This window comes from Crinia signifera, chromosome 3, assembly GCF_055691185.1.
Source record: "Crinia signifera chromosome 3, ASM5569118v1, whole genome shotgun sequence".
In the NCBI taxonomy this organism is placed as follows: domain Eukaryota; kingdom Metazoa; phylum Chordata; class Amphibia; order Anura; family Myobatrachidae; genus Crinia; species Crinia signifera.
The window spans coordinates 151,954,350-151,972,647 of NC_139219.1; the positions used below are offsets into that span (position 1 = coordinate 151,954,350).

The 18,298-nt window shown below is 40.2% G+C and overlaps 1 protein-coding gene across 16 annotated transcripts in view; it reads left to right on the forward strand.

Annotated features, from left to right (window-relative positions):
- The window catches only part of PTPRK (protein tyrosine phosphatase receptor type K), a 340,426-nt gene that overhangs the window by 45,724 nt on the left and 276,404 nt on the right, over positions 1-18,298 (forward strand). For all 16 annotated transcript variants that reach the window (XM_083176754.1, XM_083176759.1, XM_083176755.1 and 13 more), the window contains exon 2: positions 3,058-3,180. In XM_083176754.1, coding sequence (XP_083032880.1) covers positions 3,058-3,180 — 123 coding nt within the window. The remainder of the gene's footprint in view (positions 1-3,057; positions 3,181-18,298) is intronic.

Consider the following 18,298-nt stretch of genomic DNA (forward strand, 5'->3'; position numbering starts at 1 on the left):
AAATTTCTGGATTGATGTTTTTTTAATAACAACATTAGTCTGTCTGGAATTATCATTCAGAATCCATTACATTAGCCATTTAAACAATAATGCAGAAAAAAATTAAGCTTTGGGTTAATTTATTGTATCTGTCTATTTTTTGACAGAGGTTAAAGTGAATGAGGGTTGATTTTGCAAATTGACTAAGACATATTACTGTTCAGTGGTTCATGAAGGCCATTTTAAGAAGTTATTTCCTTTTGTTTCAGAAATGTTTCTTTTTGGAATTTGCCTACCAGGGAATTTATGATACTTTTAAATTTTGGGTGACCATTTATTTTATTTTTATTTAAATCAAACAAACAACTTTTTATTGCCTACAGTAACGTTTCTTATAACCTATTCTCAACGCAAAGATGATTAAATAAAAATGACTGCGGTACTGTTTGTCAGCTGTGCTCAAGCAAAGATATTCTTAAAATGTGTACTAGGGTGCCTTGAGGATCGAGTTTTGAAATCACTGGAATTACAATGTACCAGTCTATCGAATGGAAAAATCTAAGTTAAGTAAATGTGATTGTTTCAAATTAAGGACATTTTATTATCCTTTTTAAACACACAAACATTTAAAACCGATACATTAAAATGTAATAATCAATTTCTATCGATCTAGTAATCCTTCTAGGATCAGGGCATAGTGCTCTGGTATTGGGCTATCTGGGCCCAGCATCTACAGCGTTGCTGGGCTTCCCCAAGCTCACCGACCGGGGCTTTTCTAGCAGGGCACTGCTAGAGGGACAGGTTGCATTTTGCCATTTAAGAATTGGGCAGGGCTAAAACAGCGAAACAAAAAAAAGAGAGAGAGACCGAGACTAAAGGCCCCCATACACTAGCCGATTTTGGTCCGATTTCGGCCAGATCAGTTGGATCTGGCCGAAATCGGACCAAAATCGGCTAGTTTTGATGTCCCCTCAGATCCGTGCCCGTGCGGTCCCGTGCGCATCGGATCTGCGTCGGGTGGTCGGACCTGCTGCACATCCGACCACCCGACTTGGGACCTAGTGGGGCGGTGCGGCGGTGGAGGGAGCAGGGGGGGCTGGGGACGCTGTGAGGGACACAGGCGGCATAGAGCCGGGCAGGGGGAGCCGGGAGCTGTCGGCACTGAATAAAAAAAAAAAAGCCCATACAATGAATGGGCGGCCTGTGATTGGCTGAGCGCTCTCTCAGCCAGTCAGCAATTGGCTGAGAGAGCGCTCAGCCAATCACAGGCTGCCCATTCATTGTATACAGTAGGCTTTTTTTTCTAGCACTGACAGCTCCCGGCTCCCTCTGCCCGGCTCTATGCCGCCTGTGTCCCCTGCAGCGTCTCTGTCCCCCGCAGCGTCTGTGTCCCCGCAGCGTCCCCAGCCCCCCTGCTCCCACCAGCAGCCCCCCCCCCCCTGCTCCCCGGGTTTTTTACATGTGATAAATCGAGACGATTTATCACATGTAAAAAATGGCACATCAAGTGCCAATCTAATCAAGCTCCCCCGGGGAGCAGCCGGGGAAGCTCAGGGGGAAGTCGGGGGCGACTTGTCCTAAGGACAAGTCGCCCTAGTGTATGGGGGCCTTAAATGCTGTTATCGGTGGCGGCTTGTGTTCTGCTAAAATTTAAATGGTGTAATCAGCGGGAGCTTGTTGCCCTTTTTCTGCTCTCCTGGTGACTGATGACCATTGTCACCGGCAAGGTCTGGGGGAGGGGGACAGGGCTTAACTCCTTTTCTACTAAACAGCCTGCCTTCTATGAGCTGCATCAGCTGCAGTCCCTGGAAGCCAGATAGGGCTGACATTAGAGCAGGAGAGTGGCTTCCCATGGGAACCATTGCAGCTGCTGTTGAAGTCTGCTTCTCTGGCAGTACCAAGGGAAGAAATCAAATCCCCTTGGGACTGCCTTTTTGGCTGTATTTTGCATGGAGCACTTCCTATGGAAAGTCAATGCCACTGCTAAGCAGTCCCTACAGGTGGCAGATTTTACTGTAAGGACTGCCAATAGGTAAAATATGCCAGTGGCTAGAATTGTCTAGGACTATGGACTATGACCATAGTCAAATTTAATTGAAATATTAATTGAATCCTAAAAATTCTGCCTGAAGATTTTTGTCTTCTTATGGTGGTTTATTTTTTGGCTTGTTAAATAATGTTTATTTCATGGTTTACATAATGTTTGGGGTCCCCCCCAGCATATTTAAATATATATTAAATAGTTATTCAGTTATTTTCTGACATGTCTTTTTTCAGGGTTTCCCATTTTTTTTTCACTCCAATTAGTGTAACACCAGATAAAGCCACTGTTTCTTCCTGTTGCTCTCTACGATAGCGTTACACAATATCATACTTTTAAACTAGTAAAATAGAATTTGATGGCAGATGAGAACCATTCAGCCCATCTAGTGTAACCTCCTTTTTTTCTACCCTTTGCAGTCCAAATAATTTTTATTTTTTTGCCATTTAAACAGTCCGATTTAAAATTGTCATTTTTATTTCTTTTTTATTAAAAAATGGTCTTCATTGAGTGTTTGAATTATGTTAATGTTCTTATTTTAAAGTGTCTCATCATTGGATCTGATATTAGCGCTAGGCCTGTTGAGCCTGACTAGATGTTGGACCTGAAATGGTTAACCTAGTTCTGTATTAGCTACTGTATTTAGTCCAGGAACAATTTTTATTTTAACCACCTTCCTAAGTTGTGGTATATTAAGTTTATAGTGTTGGTTGACAGGCACAAGGTCAGCATACACATGATCATCACAAGAAAAGATTGACATACTTTTCATGGAGTTTTTTGGAGCCAATTTCTAGATTTGATAACATAGACCACAAATAAGTGTACCATGTCGCCTCGTAGGGCTTGTTATGCTTTTCGTGCTTCCACGTGAATTGTAAAGTATAAAGAAGGTAAAAAAGGTTGACCTTGTCATTGTTGACCATATCAATCTAGACGTTGTCGACCTATCATCTGAATCCCTCCTTACACTGCACTCTTGTATAACATCTTAATTCCTTTTATTTTCTAATTTTTGCTTTGGTTCTTTCTTGTAGGAGGTTGTACCTTTAATGATGGCCCAGCAGCCTGCGATTATCATCAGGACTTATACGATGACTTTGATTGGGACCATGTCAGTGCTCAAGAACCCCATTACCTACCTACAGAAATGCCAAAAGGTGAGAAAAAGTGTTCAGTTGTTGTTATTTGTTCTGAGTTGTTACACACTTTAAAAAAACAAGCAGTGCTGCTGTCTCATTTGTTCCTTGTTATCAGTTTCCCAAGCTGGTAGTCATAGTTTTGAAAGGATGATTGAAAACTCTTTTATTCAATACGTTTTCTGATGATACATTTTTGGAGTCTTTTTCTATTCAAATATTTTACTACTGAGTAACTAATAATGTAGTATATATTATATTTAAAGTTTGTAGCATTCTTAGTAATTTTTGTAAGCCTTTTCCATAAATAGACCTTGGCACTATGGCCACAGTTGCTATACTCGGACACGGTAATATTTTGCACATCCATAGAACAGTGTCTCTTTGCATTTTGTACATTCTGGCTGTAAATGTATCATCCAATTAGGTTGCATTTAAGCAGGTTTGTGATGTGTTTTTCTAATTAGGTATCTGTTCAGAAAAATCTTAAAGGCTTTTCTCTAGTATTTTATCTGTAGTACACCAATTTTTTTACTTTTTTCTTTTTGTAATTACTGGAAAAGTAATGCCTTTTTCTAGTTCTGCAGTCCTCATGGAATTACCAGGGGCATGAATGATATTTATATATTTTTCTGCCAAACCTAACACCATGTGATTTTTCGTTCTTTGGTTTAAGCAGTTACATAATAAATGGTTAATGAATGAACTGTAATGCTAGGTCCACACACTAGATAAGATTTAATTGAGGTTTTTTCCAACAACTACTATTACTTTTGACAAAAAAATTTTAAATCGATTTTAGCGTGTGCTACTACATTGCTAGAGATGTAATCCTCCCATAGGTCACTAGCTGCACCCTGTGTACATACAGTACAATCTGGTGGTGATGCTAGCAATGTCGTGCTGCCAAATGCATCTCCTGTATTGGACACAAGCTATAGTTACTTTTCATTTGGTGTATGACATGGCCTAAATATGTTATGTTCATCCTTTGCTCTCAACTAGCATTTATCCTTAGGTCCTGAATCCATGTATTGCACCAAGTAATAAAGAATTAAAGAGGCGCACAGAACATGTCAAAGTCTAACTTCTTACACCTTTTAACCCCCTTTTAATAACACATGGTCTTAAAATACTGTGTGGTTAGGCTTAATTTGTTGTGTGATTAAGCTATCAATGTATTAAACCTGAGAGTTAAAGAGATAAATAGGAGAGGAGAGAGATAAAGTAACAGCCAATGTTCTCCTGTCATTTCCCAAACTGTCTGCACTATGGCAGTTAGGAGCTGATTGGCTGGCACTTTATCTCTTATACTTTAAAACTCTCCAAGGATTTGTACATTGGATACAGTGTACTGTCTCTGTTGGGCAAATTCAACAAACCGTTGAATTGGTAGTGGGTGACAATCCATTGAATATATCTTGCAGTTAATTGTCATCCCGGTCATATTCATTTCTGCATCTACCCATGTAATAAGTGAGTAATCTGTAGCATTTTACGCAGAACTATGGGTTAGTGCTGGGGGAAAAGGCAGAATTATTGAATATCTCTGGGGAATTTTACTTGGAGCTTTTCTCATGCAATAAACACGATGGGTAATTGATTATGAACCTATAGTCAGGTCCATAAATATTGGACCATCTACACATATTTGAGCTCTATACACCACCACAATGGATTTAAAATGAACCAAACAAGATGTGCTATAGCTACAGACTTTCAGCTTTCAGACTTTCAGCTTTAATTTAATCTAATTTAATATTTACATCCCAATCAGGTGAACAGTGTAGGAATTACAACTGTTTCTATATGTGCCTCCCACTTTTTAAGGGACCAAAAGTAATTGGACAATCGACTCTCTAAAGCTATTTCATGGATAGGTGTGGGCTATGATTGATTTCATAATCAATTTAAGCAGGTAAAAGGTCTGGCGTTGATTCCAGGTATGACATTTGCATTTGGAATCTGTTGCTGTCTACTCTCAATTTGAGAACCAAAGAGCTGTCGCTACCAGTGAAGCAAGCCATCATTAGGCTGAAAACTCAAAACAAACCCATCGGAGAAAACATTAGATGTAGCCAAATCAACTGTTTGGAACATTCTTAAAATGAAAACACGCATCGTAGAGCTCAGCAACACCAAAAGACCCCGGAAATCAACTGTGGTAAATGACAGAAAAATTACTTCCCTGATTAGGAAAAACCCCTTCACAACAGTAGGCCATATAAAGAACACTCTGCAGGAGGTAGGTGTATATGTGGTAAGGGGCCTTATTCGAGTTCACTCTTTCAGACAAAATCCTTCTTAGATGGACAAAACCATGTGCACTGCAGGAGGGCAGATGTAACTTGTGCAGATCTAATTAGATTTGGGTGGGGTTTTACTTCAAAGTGAGATCTATATTGCAGTGTTAAAATAAAGCAGCCAGTATTTACCCTGCAAAGAATCACCAAAAAAATCACCAAATCTATTTCTATCTGCACATGTTACATCTGTCCCCCTGCAGTGCACATGGTTTTGTCCATCTAAGAAGGATTTTGTCAGAAAGAGTGAACTCAAATAAGGCCCAAAGTCAACAATCAAGAGAAGACTTCTCAAGAGTGAATATATAGGGTTCACCACAAGATGTAAATCATTGGTGAGCCTCAAAACCAGTGTTTTCCATCTAAAAAGCCTTTACAGTTCTGGAACAACATTCTATAGACATATGAGACAAAGATCAACTTGTACCAGAATGATGGTAAGAGAAGTGTATGAAGAATGAAAGGAACTACTCGTGATCCAAAACATACACCCCATCAGTGAAGCATGGTGGTGGTAGTGTCATGTTGTGGGCATGTATGGCTTCTAATGGAACTGGTTCCCTTGTATTCATTGATAATTTGATTGCTGGAAAGCAGCAGGATGAATTCTGAAATGTTTCGGGCAATATTATCTGCTCATATTCAGTCAAATGCTTGAGAACCTATTGGACAGCACTTCACAGTTAAATGAACAATGGGGATATGATTAGATATTATGTGTCTTCCAAACAACTTTGATACTCTAAGCAGAGTAAGTGCAAGAGGGCCATCCACCAATCAACATATTCACTGGCTATGACAGAAGCTTGTATTCCCCTTGAACTATGCTGCCACCCAGACCCTGTCTGAGCTTCCTGGCTTATAGGAAAGCAGATCGCGGCCGTGGCTTGTCAAGATCACGGCTGTCTCTCGACAATCCACAGCTATTTACATTGGACACGCCCCCTTTTCACTGATCAGCAGACTGGACATTGAATCCCGCCTGCTGATATGCGGTGGAGCAAAACTCAAACGAGCCAGGGTCACTGCTGTCGTGACGTACGGACAGTCATGAACTGGGGTTGAATAGCCCCCTAAATGAGAAAAAACTAAATACATTTATATGATGCTTTTTGGATGGCAAATGGAACTTAGTCTTTAGCACCTTTATGCATCATATGAGGAACCACTGGCCCATTATCGGCGTAGCAAAAAGGGGAGGGGAGAAGGCTCCATTTATGGCTTCTATTATAGATTGTGGCCTTCTTGCTACCGGAAACTGCTTTCTACACAAAGTTTATTAATTTAAAATATTAGAATGCTACCGATTGTGCATTTCAGGTCCCTTTTGCAGAGGGGTAATGTCTGCTTCCAGGAAATGCGCTCTCTCAACCCCAGTATCTCATTAGAATAGTTTTGCTCCATTATATGAAACCTTTGTTTCCTTGAAACTTTGCATCTGGATGTGCGTCAGAGCTATGCCTTTGTATATAGGACAAGCTCCTGTCCCTGGAAACTTTGTAGATAAAGATTTAGTGAATTTCTGAAGCAAAAATCAAACAGTGGCTGGCATAAATCCCCCACCTCTGAGTATAAGTACAATCAGTGTAAATGTGATTTATGCAAATGTTGGCATTGTTAATTACCATGGAGAATAGGTAATGAATAGCTGAAGAGGTATGGCCTTGCTGACCTTGCCTACTCACCTTTGATGAACAGCTTAATCGACTCTTCTAGGACAGATACTCAGGGAGAATAAAAACATCTGAAATTTCAGCTATGTTCTCAATAGTAATATTATGTAATTAGTCCTATGATTGAGGTCACTGCCACTTAAGAAAACTTTGCTGTATGTAGATTTTGAAGGGGACAGAAATACACCTTTTTTTGTAGTTCTGTATATCTGCAAATTAGGCATTATGCCATATGTTACAGATGTCTCTAGAAAAGGCACTTACACTTGAATATCTTATATATTTATGCTTTGTACAGGAAAACAGATTTTTTTTTCTTCTGTCGATGTTAGGACTTAGTGTGGGTACACATCACGCTAACGGGCAATAAGAACAGTGGCCAGGGTAATTTCCCTTCGCACCCCCACCATTCCTGATTGCCCGCACACAGTAGCCCAATGTTATGAATGACTCCTTCATTACACTGCACCTGGTGAATTGTGACATTTTCTAATTGGCTGTGCCACATGGCCAACCAGAAGATGTTGCATGCGACCTATGGGCATACACATCAGACTATAGGGCAGATGTACTATGCTTGAAAAGTGATACAATGGATAGTGATAAACAACCAGCCATTCAGCTGCTACCTGTCATGTCACTGGGTTTGAAAAATGACTGGTAGGGGCTTGATTGGTTGGTGGTTTATCACTCTCCATTTTATCACTTTTCAAGGCTTGGTACTCTCGCAGTATATGAACAATATGTACAGCCCAGTCCAAATAAAGTTAAACTACGTACTAGTTACAACCCCATCAGAAAGACTGAACATAACAGTAACCACATATTTTAACTTTATTTGATCTGTTGTAGAGCACTTGAAGGACATGGGTGTTATGGATTGTTCTCTCGCTTGAGGGCACCCCAAACAGTCTTTGTCCACACTGTCAAAGGCACTTTATAAAATACAATTAATAAATTAGATATAGAAGCTTATTGGATGCTAAAAAACAACTTCTGCATGTGTCATCAGAAGGTTTGATACATTTACCACCCTGAGGGCAATTAAAATGCTGTAACCTGTAGTACAGGTAACCTTTTCTGTAAATCTGTTACGTTGTCTATGTAATATATAGTTGGATGGGACAAGTCTGCTTTAATATAGAAGTGCCTAGTCGTATGCCAGAATTGTTGTATCCCTTTGGGCTGCTTAGAAAAGCTTAGCATTCTTGTGCTTTACATTTCACAATTGACTATTTATTGATTTCTCCAAAAAGAGTGATGATCAGAACTGTGTATCTCAGCCAACGCTTCCATCCAAAGTGCTTTTTAACGCTCTTAAAACCCTTCCATTAATGTTTGGTATCCATTTTCTAAGACGCTGAGCTCAAAGATATGGAGTCTTTGGGAACATTAAAATGATAGGAATTACTAGAGTAGACAGGAGACAAGGGGGCCTATGTATTAAGCTTTTGAGAGAGGTAAGGTGGACAGAGATAAAGCACCAGCCAATCAGCAATTTTTTTCATTTTAAAAATGACAGGAGCTGGTATTTTAGTTGGATGGTATTTTATTTCCAGCCACTTATCTCTCTCTCCACAGCATTTTCTGATGAAAAAAAGTAAAAAAATTAAATGGTCTCAAATGTTAGCCTCACTTCTTAAAGAACTATGTAAATACTTAAGACCCTTATTCTAGTTCACTCGCTCCTTCTCAATTGGACAAAACCATGTGCACTGCAGGGGGGCAGATGTAACCTGTGCAGAGAGAATTAGATTTGGGTGAGTTATTTTGCTTCTGTGCAGGGAAAATACAGACTGCTTTATTTTTACACTTCAATATATATCTCACTTCGAAGTAAAACCCCAATCAAATCTAACTCTCTCTGCACATGTTATATCTGCCATACCTGCAGTGCACATGGTTTTGTCTGTTTGAGAAGGAATTTGCTTTTGCGGGTGAACCAGAGTAAGGGCTTAAGGTAGGAGAATCAGGTGCAGATGCATTAAGCCTGGTGAAGAGAAAAGTGGAAGACAACACACCAGCCAACAACTCCCATTTTCCATTTTTTGGAACACAGCTGATTAACTGGTGTGTTTATCACTTTCCACTTTATCACTTAACCAGGCTTAATACATCTGCCCCACAGAATGCTGTAGACCAATAGCCCTGGAAACATTCTAAATAACCATACATTAACCCATAGCTATATATTTATAGGCAATATCTGGAATTAAAAGAATAATTTACTCCATGCTTGGTATACTGACTGAAAATTTGGGTGCGCTACCTGATATTCACCTGCAAAAGAACTCCCATCTTAGTAAATTTACCCCTGCATGTCACAGAATCATTACAGGATTTTTATTTTAGACCTTTATGAACACCCACATTTATGCTTTATGTTCAGATCAAATTAACCTGCACTCGTAAAAGAGGATTCTACAATATAGTTTAGGTCATTTATGTTTTTTAAATTGCATTAAATGTACCATTTGTCTGTTTTTTTTTTTTTTTTTTATTATTATTAAATCCAGAAATACTTTTGCTGTAGCCTTAAGTAGTAATAAGATGCAGTGGTACTTATGTAGTAACTGGGCTGCCGATTTTGAAATCGGGTCCATCGCATCGCATCGCACCCGACCAAATCGCATGCGATGCGATGCGATGCGATGCGATGGACCCGATTTTTCCATAGGATTCAATGTTAAAATGGACTGAGTCCATTTTAACATGGAATTCAATGGGAAAAAGGGGTCCTTTTCATACCCCTACTATCCAAGTGGGCATGGAGTTGGATATAAACCTGTGGCGAGCGTAGCGAGCCACCGAGCCCGAAGCGTGGCGAGCGTAGCGAGCCCCGCGAGGGGACACAGAATACCGTCCCCTCGCGGGGCTCGCTTCGCTCGCCACGCTTCGGGCTCGGTGGCTCGCTACGCTCGCCACAGGTTTATATCCAACTCCATGCCCACTTGGATAGTAGGGGTATGAAAAGGACCCCTTTTTCCCATTGAATTCCATGTTAAAATGGACTCAGTCCATTTTAACATTGAATCCTATGGAAAAATCGGGTCATCGCATCGCATCGCATCGCATCTGATTGTATGCCTTAACTTAAGGCATACAATCAAAAAATCGGCAGCCCAGATACTACATAAGTACCGATGCAGTTTATCTCTCTCTACATTATGTTTGAATTCTTGTTTCAATCTTGGCACTTGCTTTCTTGGACACCTCAAGTGATTGATCTAAGGTTTAGACACACATTCTAGTATATTTCCAAGTGTAACCATATATATATATATATATATATATAAATATTTTGCCTTAACCCTGAGTGGACATGTCAACATTAATCCTGGAATGAAGTACTGTCGTTTATACATTTAACATTTTCATTTCCCAGTGCTTTTTGTATTAAGTGAAAATGTGCTGGGGAATTTATGATCCCAGTTCAGCACTTGAAAGTGTAGGTTTCTCTCAAATAGAAAGTAATAATCTTCCTTATAATCAATTTCTCAGAGTGTTCCCTAGTCAGGAAGGAAAGGAGCTAGTCGTTCTGCTAATGATTTTATCTGCTGTAGCCTTGGCTTCTCAGATGGTAATGAAATGCAGCACATGTAATGGTAAATCATTCACAAATATTGATGAAAGGTTAGGTCTGTGAAGTAAAGACCCATGAGGTAGAAGCAGTGCTTGTAGGTGTGCATCACAGTCAATCAATACATTACTTTCAGATGCTTTTCTTCCTGATTTCTCATCCATCAAAGGTTTAGGAAAGGTCTGTAGCGCTCACAACTTTTCTAATACATAATCATTATCTTTGTCAAATAGTATGGTTACATTATATCACTAGTGGAAGTGTGATATATATATATATATATATATATATATATATATATATATATATATATATATATATATATATATATAAGAAAAGCATAAGTAATATACAGTACAATTAATATATAGCACCTAAAAAAAATCTAAAAACATATAGAATAAAGCGTCAATTGCAGGTGTGTCTCCAAGAATTAATTGATATATCAATATCCGAATCAGGATCTAAGTATATCCAAAATGTATAAAGAACAGATATGGACAGATTTCCATGTGTGTATGGCCCATAGTAATAACTACGCGCGGCTCCGTGCGTCGCCATTACCCGTTTAGCACATGCAGCCGAGATAGGTCTCCTGCATTTGCATAAAGAAACACTGGTTTGCTATAGGCCATGTTTACTAAGCTTGAAAAGTTTTAAAAATGGAGAGTGAAAAAGTGCCAGCCAATCAGCCCCTAACTGCCATGTTGCAGACTGTGTTTGAAAAATATTGGCTAATGGTTTATTACTCTGCACTCTTTCTGTTTAGCCTAGAAAGCTAAGCACACGTCGCTAAGCATAACTTCCTGTAATATACATATATTTATATGTTTGTATTTATGATTTGCTCTTTTTCTAGTGGAAGGGTGGCCTTTCTGCTTTAGCTTCATCTGTAATATTTGTTTGCATGCTTTACAAACATTCGTAGATTGAAGAGCTCATTGACCAAGGTTCGGCCCTGTAGGGTGGCCAGGTCAGTAATTGAGGCTAATGGACTGCTCAGAGGGTAGTTACCTAATGAAAGCTGTTATTTTATTTTGTATTTTATGTAAAGGCTTTGGCACTTACGTATAGAAATGCATTCTGAAAATGTCTAAATTACGGTCAACATAAATGGCTTGCTGTGAAGGAATCTTTGCTACAGCCCTTAAGAAATGTTAATGTGTATGATTTAGATAGTACTTGAATGTCCTGCAGGGAAAAGGTGTGAAATAGACTATGAAGAGTCTGAAATGTTTGTCACCATCATTTGCTCATGTTGACAAGTCTTGTTTTTATGCTGTAAAAGTGATTGATCGAAAGTGTATATATGTTCTGGTTTGCTGGAATAAAAATGTATGTTTTTATTTTTTGGTGTTCAAACCTTCTTGGCTATAGAACAGAAATTTGTCTTCATCTTTCCCGATTCTACAAACATGCATTAGAGTGCAGAAAAATCCTTTTCCCCCAAAGGATGTAATACCATTTTTTTTTATATAGTAACTATGGAAAAATGTATGCATTTATTAAATAACTATAACATAAAAGGCTGCCAGCGAGGATGGCTTGTTTTCAGCCAGTATCGCTGAAAACAAGCCTCCTCACCGGATACTCGCTATATATTCAATGTTCTGGGGAAAACCTCAACTTCAGCAAGGTTCACCGCAAATGGAATGAGCCAGCTGCATTTTGTGGCGAGCCCCGTCGTTTTGACAGCCGCACTCGCCATTTCCACCTCACTGACCAGAACCAGCGAAGTGGAGGAGACTCGGTTGAATTCCCTGACGGCGAGCTATCGCCACTGCTTGCCATATAGCTCACAGTCAGAGGCTCACCGGCACCAGTGAACATACCCCATAGTATTGGTATTGCTTTTGAAATGGCTACTTAATTTGGTTTCACCAAATAAAATGACACGGGGGTGGGGGATTTAAATTGGCCTAGGGGTTTACCCTGTAGTTAATGGATTGTGCTGCCAGATTCATTAAGCTGCGAGAGCCCTGCACACTAATCTGAGAGGAAGGATCTTTCCTCTACACCTCAGGAGCTGCATAGAAGAGACTGCACAAGTCAAATGCAGAGGGCTGCATTAAACAGAGACTCATTGGATTAAGCAGTCTGCAGAATAAGTGGTTCATCACATATGGTAAGGTCTAGTTGATTTTCTTTTCCCCATGTAGTTGGCGTAATTAGTTGCAAAGTAAAACCCACAGCTATTTAAATGCCCCCCCCCCCCCCCCCCCCAGATTTCGGGAGATGACCAACAGTGGGAATGCCAGTGTTCAGAATACAGTGATACTGCATCCAATTATGATTTCTGTAGGTAGGGTATATATCCCTCCAAAAAAAGTCACTGGAGTCAGAGGCACATCATGCACCCTCCTCCTTTAAGCTCTTGGTACCACTACTGCCTGTCTGTACTGCTTCCTAGTGCTGGATATGGCTGTGGCAGGTCCGCCTGTGGAGTGCCAGGTAGCAGGAGTGCCTGGAGCTTGTGTGCGATGGTGCCGCATGCTTACCGGCTGCTGTCTTTTGCCGCTGCAACACACTGTGGAACGCACAGCGCCAACTTCCGGAAAGAGTGTTGCATGCTTTTGGTATCCTTTCAGCACTTCCCGGATGTCCCAACCTGGGTTGGGACCATTTACACAGCCCACTACCCAGGTCCTACCAGTGTTCCACCCTGGTTTTGGACTTGGGTAGGATTCCAGTGTAAATGGACCTGGGTTGGCCCCTTTTACACCAATGCTGACCTGGGTCCACGAGGCAAAACATTGCATAACCCATGTATTTAATCAGTGGGTATGTGGCAGTAATATCTAAATATGACTGATCCAGGAAAAATATTTTTGTCCTTGATTCAACTTAATGCTAGAAATACTTCTTAGAGATTCTGAAGCAATGTTATACGTATATTACGCAATTGCTCAGAATGTTGGCTGGACATTCTGGGAACTAATCTCCCTTTTCACCACCTACCACATAGGTTCTCTACTGGATTGGATTCTGGTGACTATCTGTGGTGACTAGTGGAGTGCACTAAACTCATTGTAAAGTTCACGGAACCAACTTGAGGCCATGTGCTTTATGATGTAGGTGTATTAAACTGCTGGATGTAGCCAACACAAGATGCATAGACTGTGGCTTTTCACCTGCTCTGCAACAATACACTGGTTGGGGCATCTAAATTGTGCTACGTTGGCATAAAATTGCCTGATGCTTAGCATACACGATCGATGTAATGCCTGTCAGAGGTTTTATCTGACACTGCAGGTGTATCTGTGCTCAGAACTGGGAAGGCATCTTTCCCAGTTAATTTCAATGTGAGAGACTAGGGAAAATGCAGAAAAAAAGGGGGTATGGAAGGGGGATCACAGGCGCTCGGTCTGATGTATGAAAATTCCAAGTCCAAGTAAAAGTGAAGATATATTTATTGCTGTCACACTTAAAGCACAGAAAGAATAAAAAGAAATTGTCTCCTTTGAAAAAAAGAAACTGTCTCTTTTAAGGATACATTTAAAAATAGCACAATCCAAATACAATGTAACGTTCCAACCTAAGGTTTGAAATATTGGGGTCTTATTGCACTGAGAAGGGCACGGGGTGGGAAAGAGGATATTGAAAGTTCGTACCTCCACTACCGTGTCTGTGTTGTCCCAGTCTGCTTGTTTGAAGAATAGTAGTTAGCTGCAAGGAGAAGACGGTCTCTTCACCGCCGCAGCCATGGATCCAGCTTCCAGCGGTAGTTGGAGATGTATCTGTAGCAGGCTCCTGAATTTTATCCTGCCTGTCAATTCACAGGCACTGGGAAAAGATGGTGTCTTGCTTGCAAAAAAACAACCCGTACAAACTGTGTCCTCTCGGGGTAGGTTGGGCAGAAAACAGCACGCAAAAATATGAAAAAAAAAAAAACTGCTAAAAAAGTCAAGGTGACCACATCCTGCTGCCGCCAATATGTTTCAATCCTACTAAAGGATCTTTTTCAAGGCATAGGTGAAGGTGGTCACCTTTTATGTAAAACATTATTCGTTATCCATGTTCCTACCGGGGTTATTCCCTATACTTGTTCCTAGGTTATCTTAAAGGGAAAGTCTAGATCCCCGCGGATTCTGTATTAAACCAGCCTCTGTGATCACAGCATACTTTGAGTTCACGGATGTATTTTATACAATTTGTATCTCATGAGAAGTTGCCTCATTTATTTATTCATTGTTTTGAGGAAAATGGACAGATATTTAGAGAAAATAATCTTACTTTAAATAAACCATTTGAACTCAAAGTCCCCGTTAAGTCCTAGGGGACTTACAGTTTTGAGCTCATATATCCAGCGCATCTCTGCCTGCGCTAAGGCTACTTCTATAGTCTTTTTGCGCCAATTGCCTTTCACCTGTTCTATGACTTTAAAGCTTGTTATATCATTGATAGAACATTGGTGTGTTTGTTTAAAATGCGCTGACATACAGTGGCTCTCTAACCCATTTCTAATGTTTCGAAAATGCTCGCAGGGGTCTGCTGGTTTTGCCGACATACTGTTTCTCACACTTGCATTGTATTAAGTATATCACATTTTTGCTGTTGCAGGTAGCAAAACTTTTGATCTTATACTCTTTTTTTGGTACTACATGATGTAAAAGTTGTGATCTTACTACCTTCTTTGGTGGCACAATTTCTGCAGGGAAAATGTCCATCAGTCAGCCGTATGGTTCATATGTTGCCTGATGCAGCCAATAGGATACAGAAAATATCATGTACATGCTGTACGGTTGGGCATGCCTGACCGAATGAAAATGTTTGGTTTGGTTGGCTGCATGCACGCTAAAATGATTTGGCCAAGATCTGGCAGGTCAGCCAGATATTTGCAACTTGTATGCCCAGCATGAAACCTTTATTAACAGTTTCTTATAACATTGACAAATACAATGAGGTCTTCAGATCAGGTTTTTCCAATCTTCTGCCTTTGTGTGACATGTACTACTGTAAAATTGTAAACATAACTCCCAAAACTATTAATAGCCACAAAGTGTATTTTTCGGACGGATTCACACCAGGGTTCATAGAAGTATATGGTTTTCTTTAGTAATTATGTAGGGCAGGGGTGGCCAACCCGTGGCTCTTTCCTTAATGAGTCGTGGCTCCTTCAATGACCCCCATTGGGCAGCCCATGCCTCCCCGCACAGTGAGTGGCTGCATAGTGGGCCAGCAGCAGAGCACCCACCGCACCTCCCCTACCCTCTCCATATTTGATGGACATCTGGCGTCCATAAATGTATGCATGTATGAGGGTGGCAGTGTATAAATGCCATCCTCATACATGCATACATTTATACACCGCCATCCTCATACATGAATACATTTATACACTGCCATCCTCATACATGCATACAGTGTATAAATGTATGCATGTATGAGGATGGCGGTGTATAAATGTATGCATGTGTGAGGGTGGCGGTGTATGCATGTATGAGGGTGGCAGTATATAAATCAATGCGTGCATGAAGGTGGCAGTGTATAAATGTATGCATGCATGAGGGTGGCGGTGTAAAAATGTATGCATGTATGAGGGTGGCGCTGTATAAATATATGCATGTATGAAGGTGGCTGTGTATAAATCTATACATGCATGAGGGTGGCTGTGTATAAATGTATGCATGTATGAGGGTGGCGGTGTATAAATGTATGCATGTGCCTGATGGCGCTTCGGCATCCCTAAACATATTTTTTTGCTTTGTCTCTGACCGGTTGGCCCCCCCTGATGTAGGGCATAAGTACTAAGCCTAAAGTGATAAAATAGAGAGAGAAGCTACTAACAAATCACCTCCTAAATTTAATTTTTTAAGCACGTCCTGTAAAATAGATCTCTCCACTCTGGCACTTCCCAAGTTATAGTTTTATGCATCACCAAGTCTGTGCGTAACATACAGAGCAGTTTGTCTCCATGCATTTAGAACTAGATTGCATCGCATCTAGTTCAAAAAGCATAAAATGTGCTACATCTAGTACTAATAGCATGGGCAACAGCATGTGCTGTGTGATGGGATGTGCACGGGAGCACGCATCTCATGTCACTGCCCTGTCGCACCATGTATGGGCACCTTACAGTATCTCTACGCAGTCCAATGTAAATGGGTTCAGTCAGCAAACCATGTAATTTAGTACATTGTAGTTTTTTTTTCTTTATCTTCTCTTTTTGGTCTACTTTATTAGCTCACATAAACAATGGTTGACCTGCACTTTGTGTTTACAATTGTCCGTTTTAGGTTAGTTTTATTTTCATTTGACTGATATCCTGACTAGTAGATCTTTCAATGAATTTTTATTTCTTTATGCCTTTTATGTGTGTGTCTTTCTCTACTCCCCTCACTCCCCTCCTCACCACCCCACCCGATGATGTCTTCTCTAGTAGTTTTTGGATGTCTACACACTTGCTGGGCTAACAGCTGTGAAGATTGTGCCAGAGCCCGGTGGTCAACTTACACATTCTTTGTATAAGTGGTGTTTTTTTTTTAGTCTAAATATGTATTTTATACTACAAGGAGTTCTCTGCATGTTTCGGTAAAAACCAGAAACAATCAAGTCACAATTCCATAATATACAGATGTGGAAAGATCAGGAAACCAGAAAAATACTGATAAGCCTGTCATTATTATACTTTTTCGATTTCTCTCGGTAACATTCTGTATGATTTTGGGATAAAATGCTTGAAATGTCCTGTACTGACAGGCATGGTTAAGTGTGGAGGTGTTTACGCCTGTGGTGCTGATATAGTGTGACAGCAGGAAAGGTCAAATCATCGTTAGATGCTGAAACATTTGCCTCCATAACTGGGCATGTAAGCTATTTGTAGCTTAGAGCAAATGTAGTGGGTACACCTGCAGTTTTTGGTTTAGAACTATGATGGTGTTTTTAAGGACAGCTTGTGCTAAATGTTAGACATTAAGCACAGAGTGCGCAGCAATTAAGTACAATGGTTCCATTTAGTACAGTTATCTCAAAGTGACGGCATGTCTGAGAGTTATGTAAGTTTAGCCTTTAACAGTTTTGTATAGCACTTGGCAAAGACCAATCTCTGTGTGTGAGCATGTTGCCTGGTGGGAAAGTTACGAGCCAACTTTTCCACTTGTTTTGGAACCTGCTCAATAAGAACATAGAACTTGTGGATTAGTTACAGTTTATTTTGCATACTTACAAATATGACATGAAGCCAAACTATTTTGTATTTACCATCTTGCCTGTGATACTTTAAAACTGGACTCCATATTAATGTAGAAGAGAAGAAAATACTACTGAAGATGCAGCATTGGATCACCATCGGGTGGACTGTCCGAATGTTGTCCACCAACCATCTATGTTTCCGAGGCTAGTGACTGTATCTGAATACAGGTACACCACAGATAATCCTGTACCCTAGGTTCCGACAGTGTGCCAGGTTATTTATTAACAGTCTGTTATATATTGTATACATATTCCGCAGCTCCTTACAGATTATAGTTGCCCATTCACATCAGTCTCTGCCCCAGTGAAGTTTACAATCTATATTCCCTACCAAATGTGTGCACACACACAGACATTCTAAGGTTAAATTGTTGGGAGCCAATTAACCTACC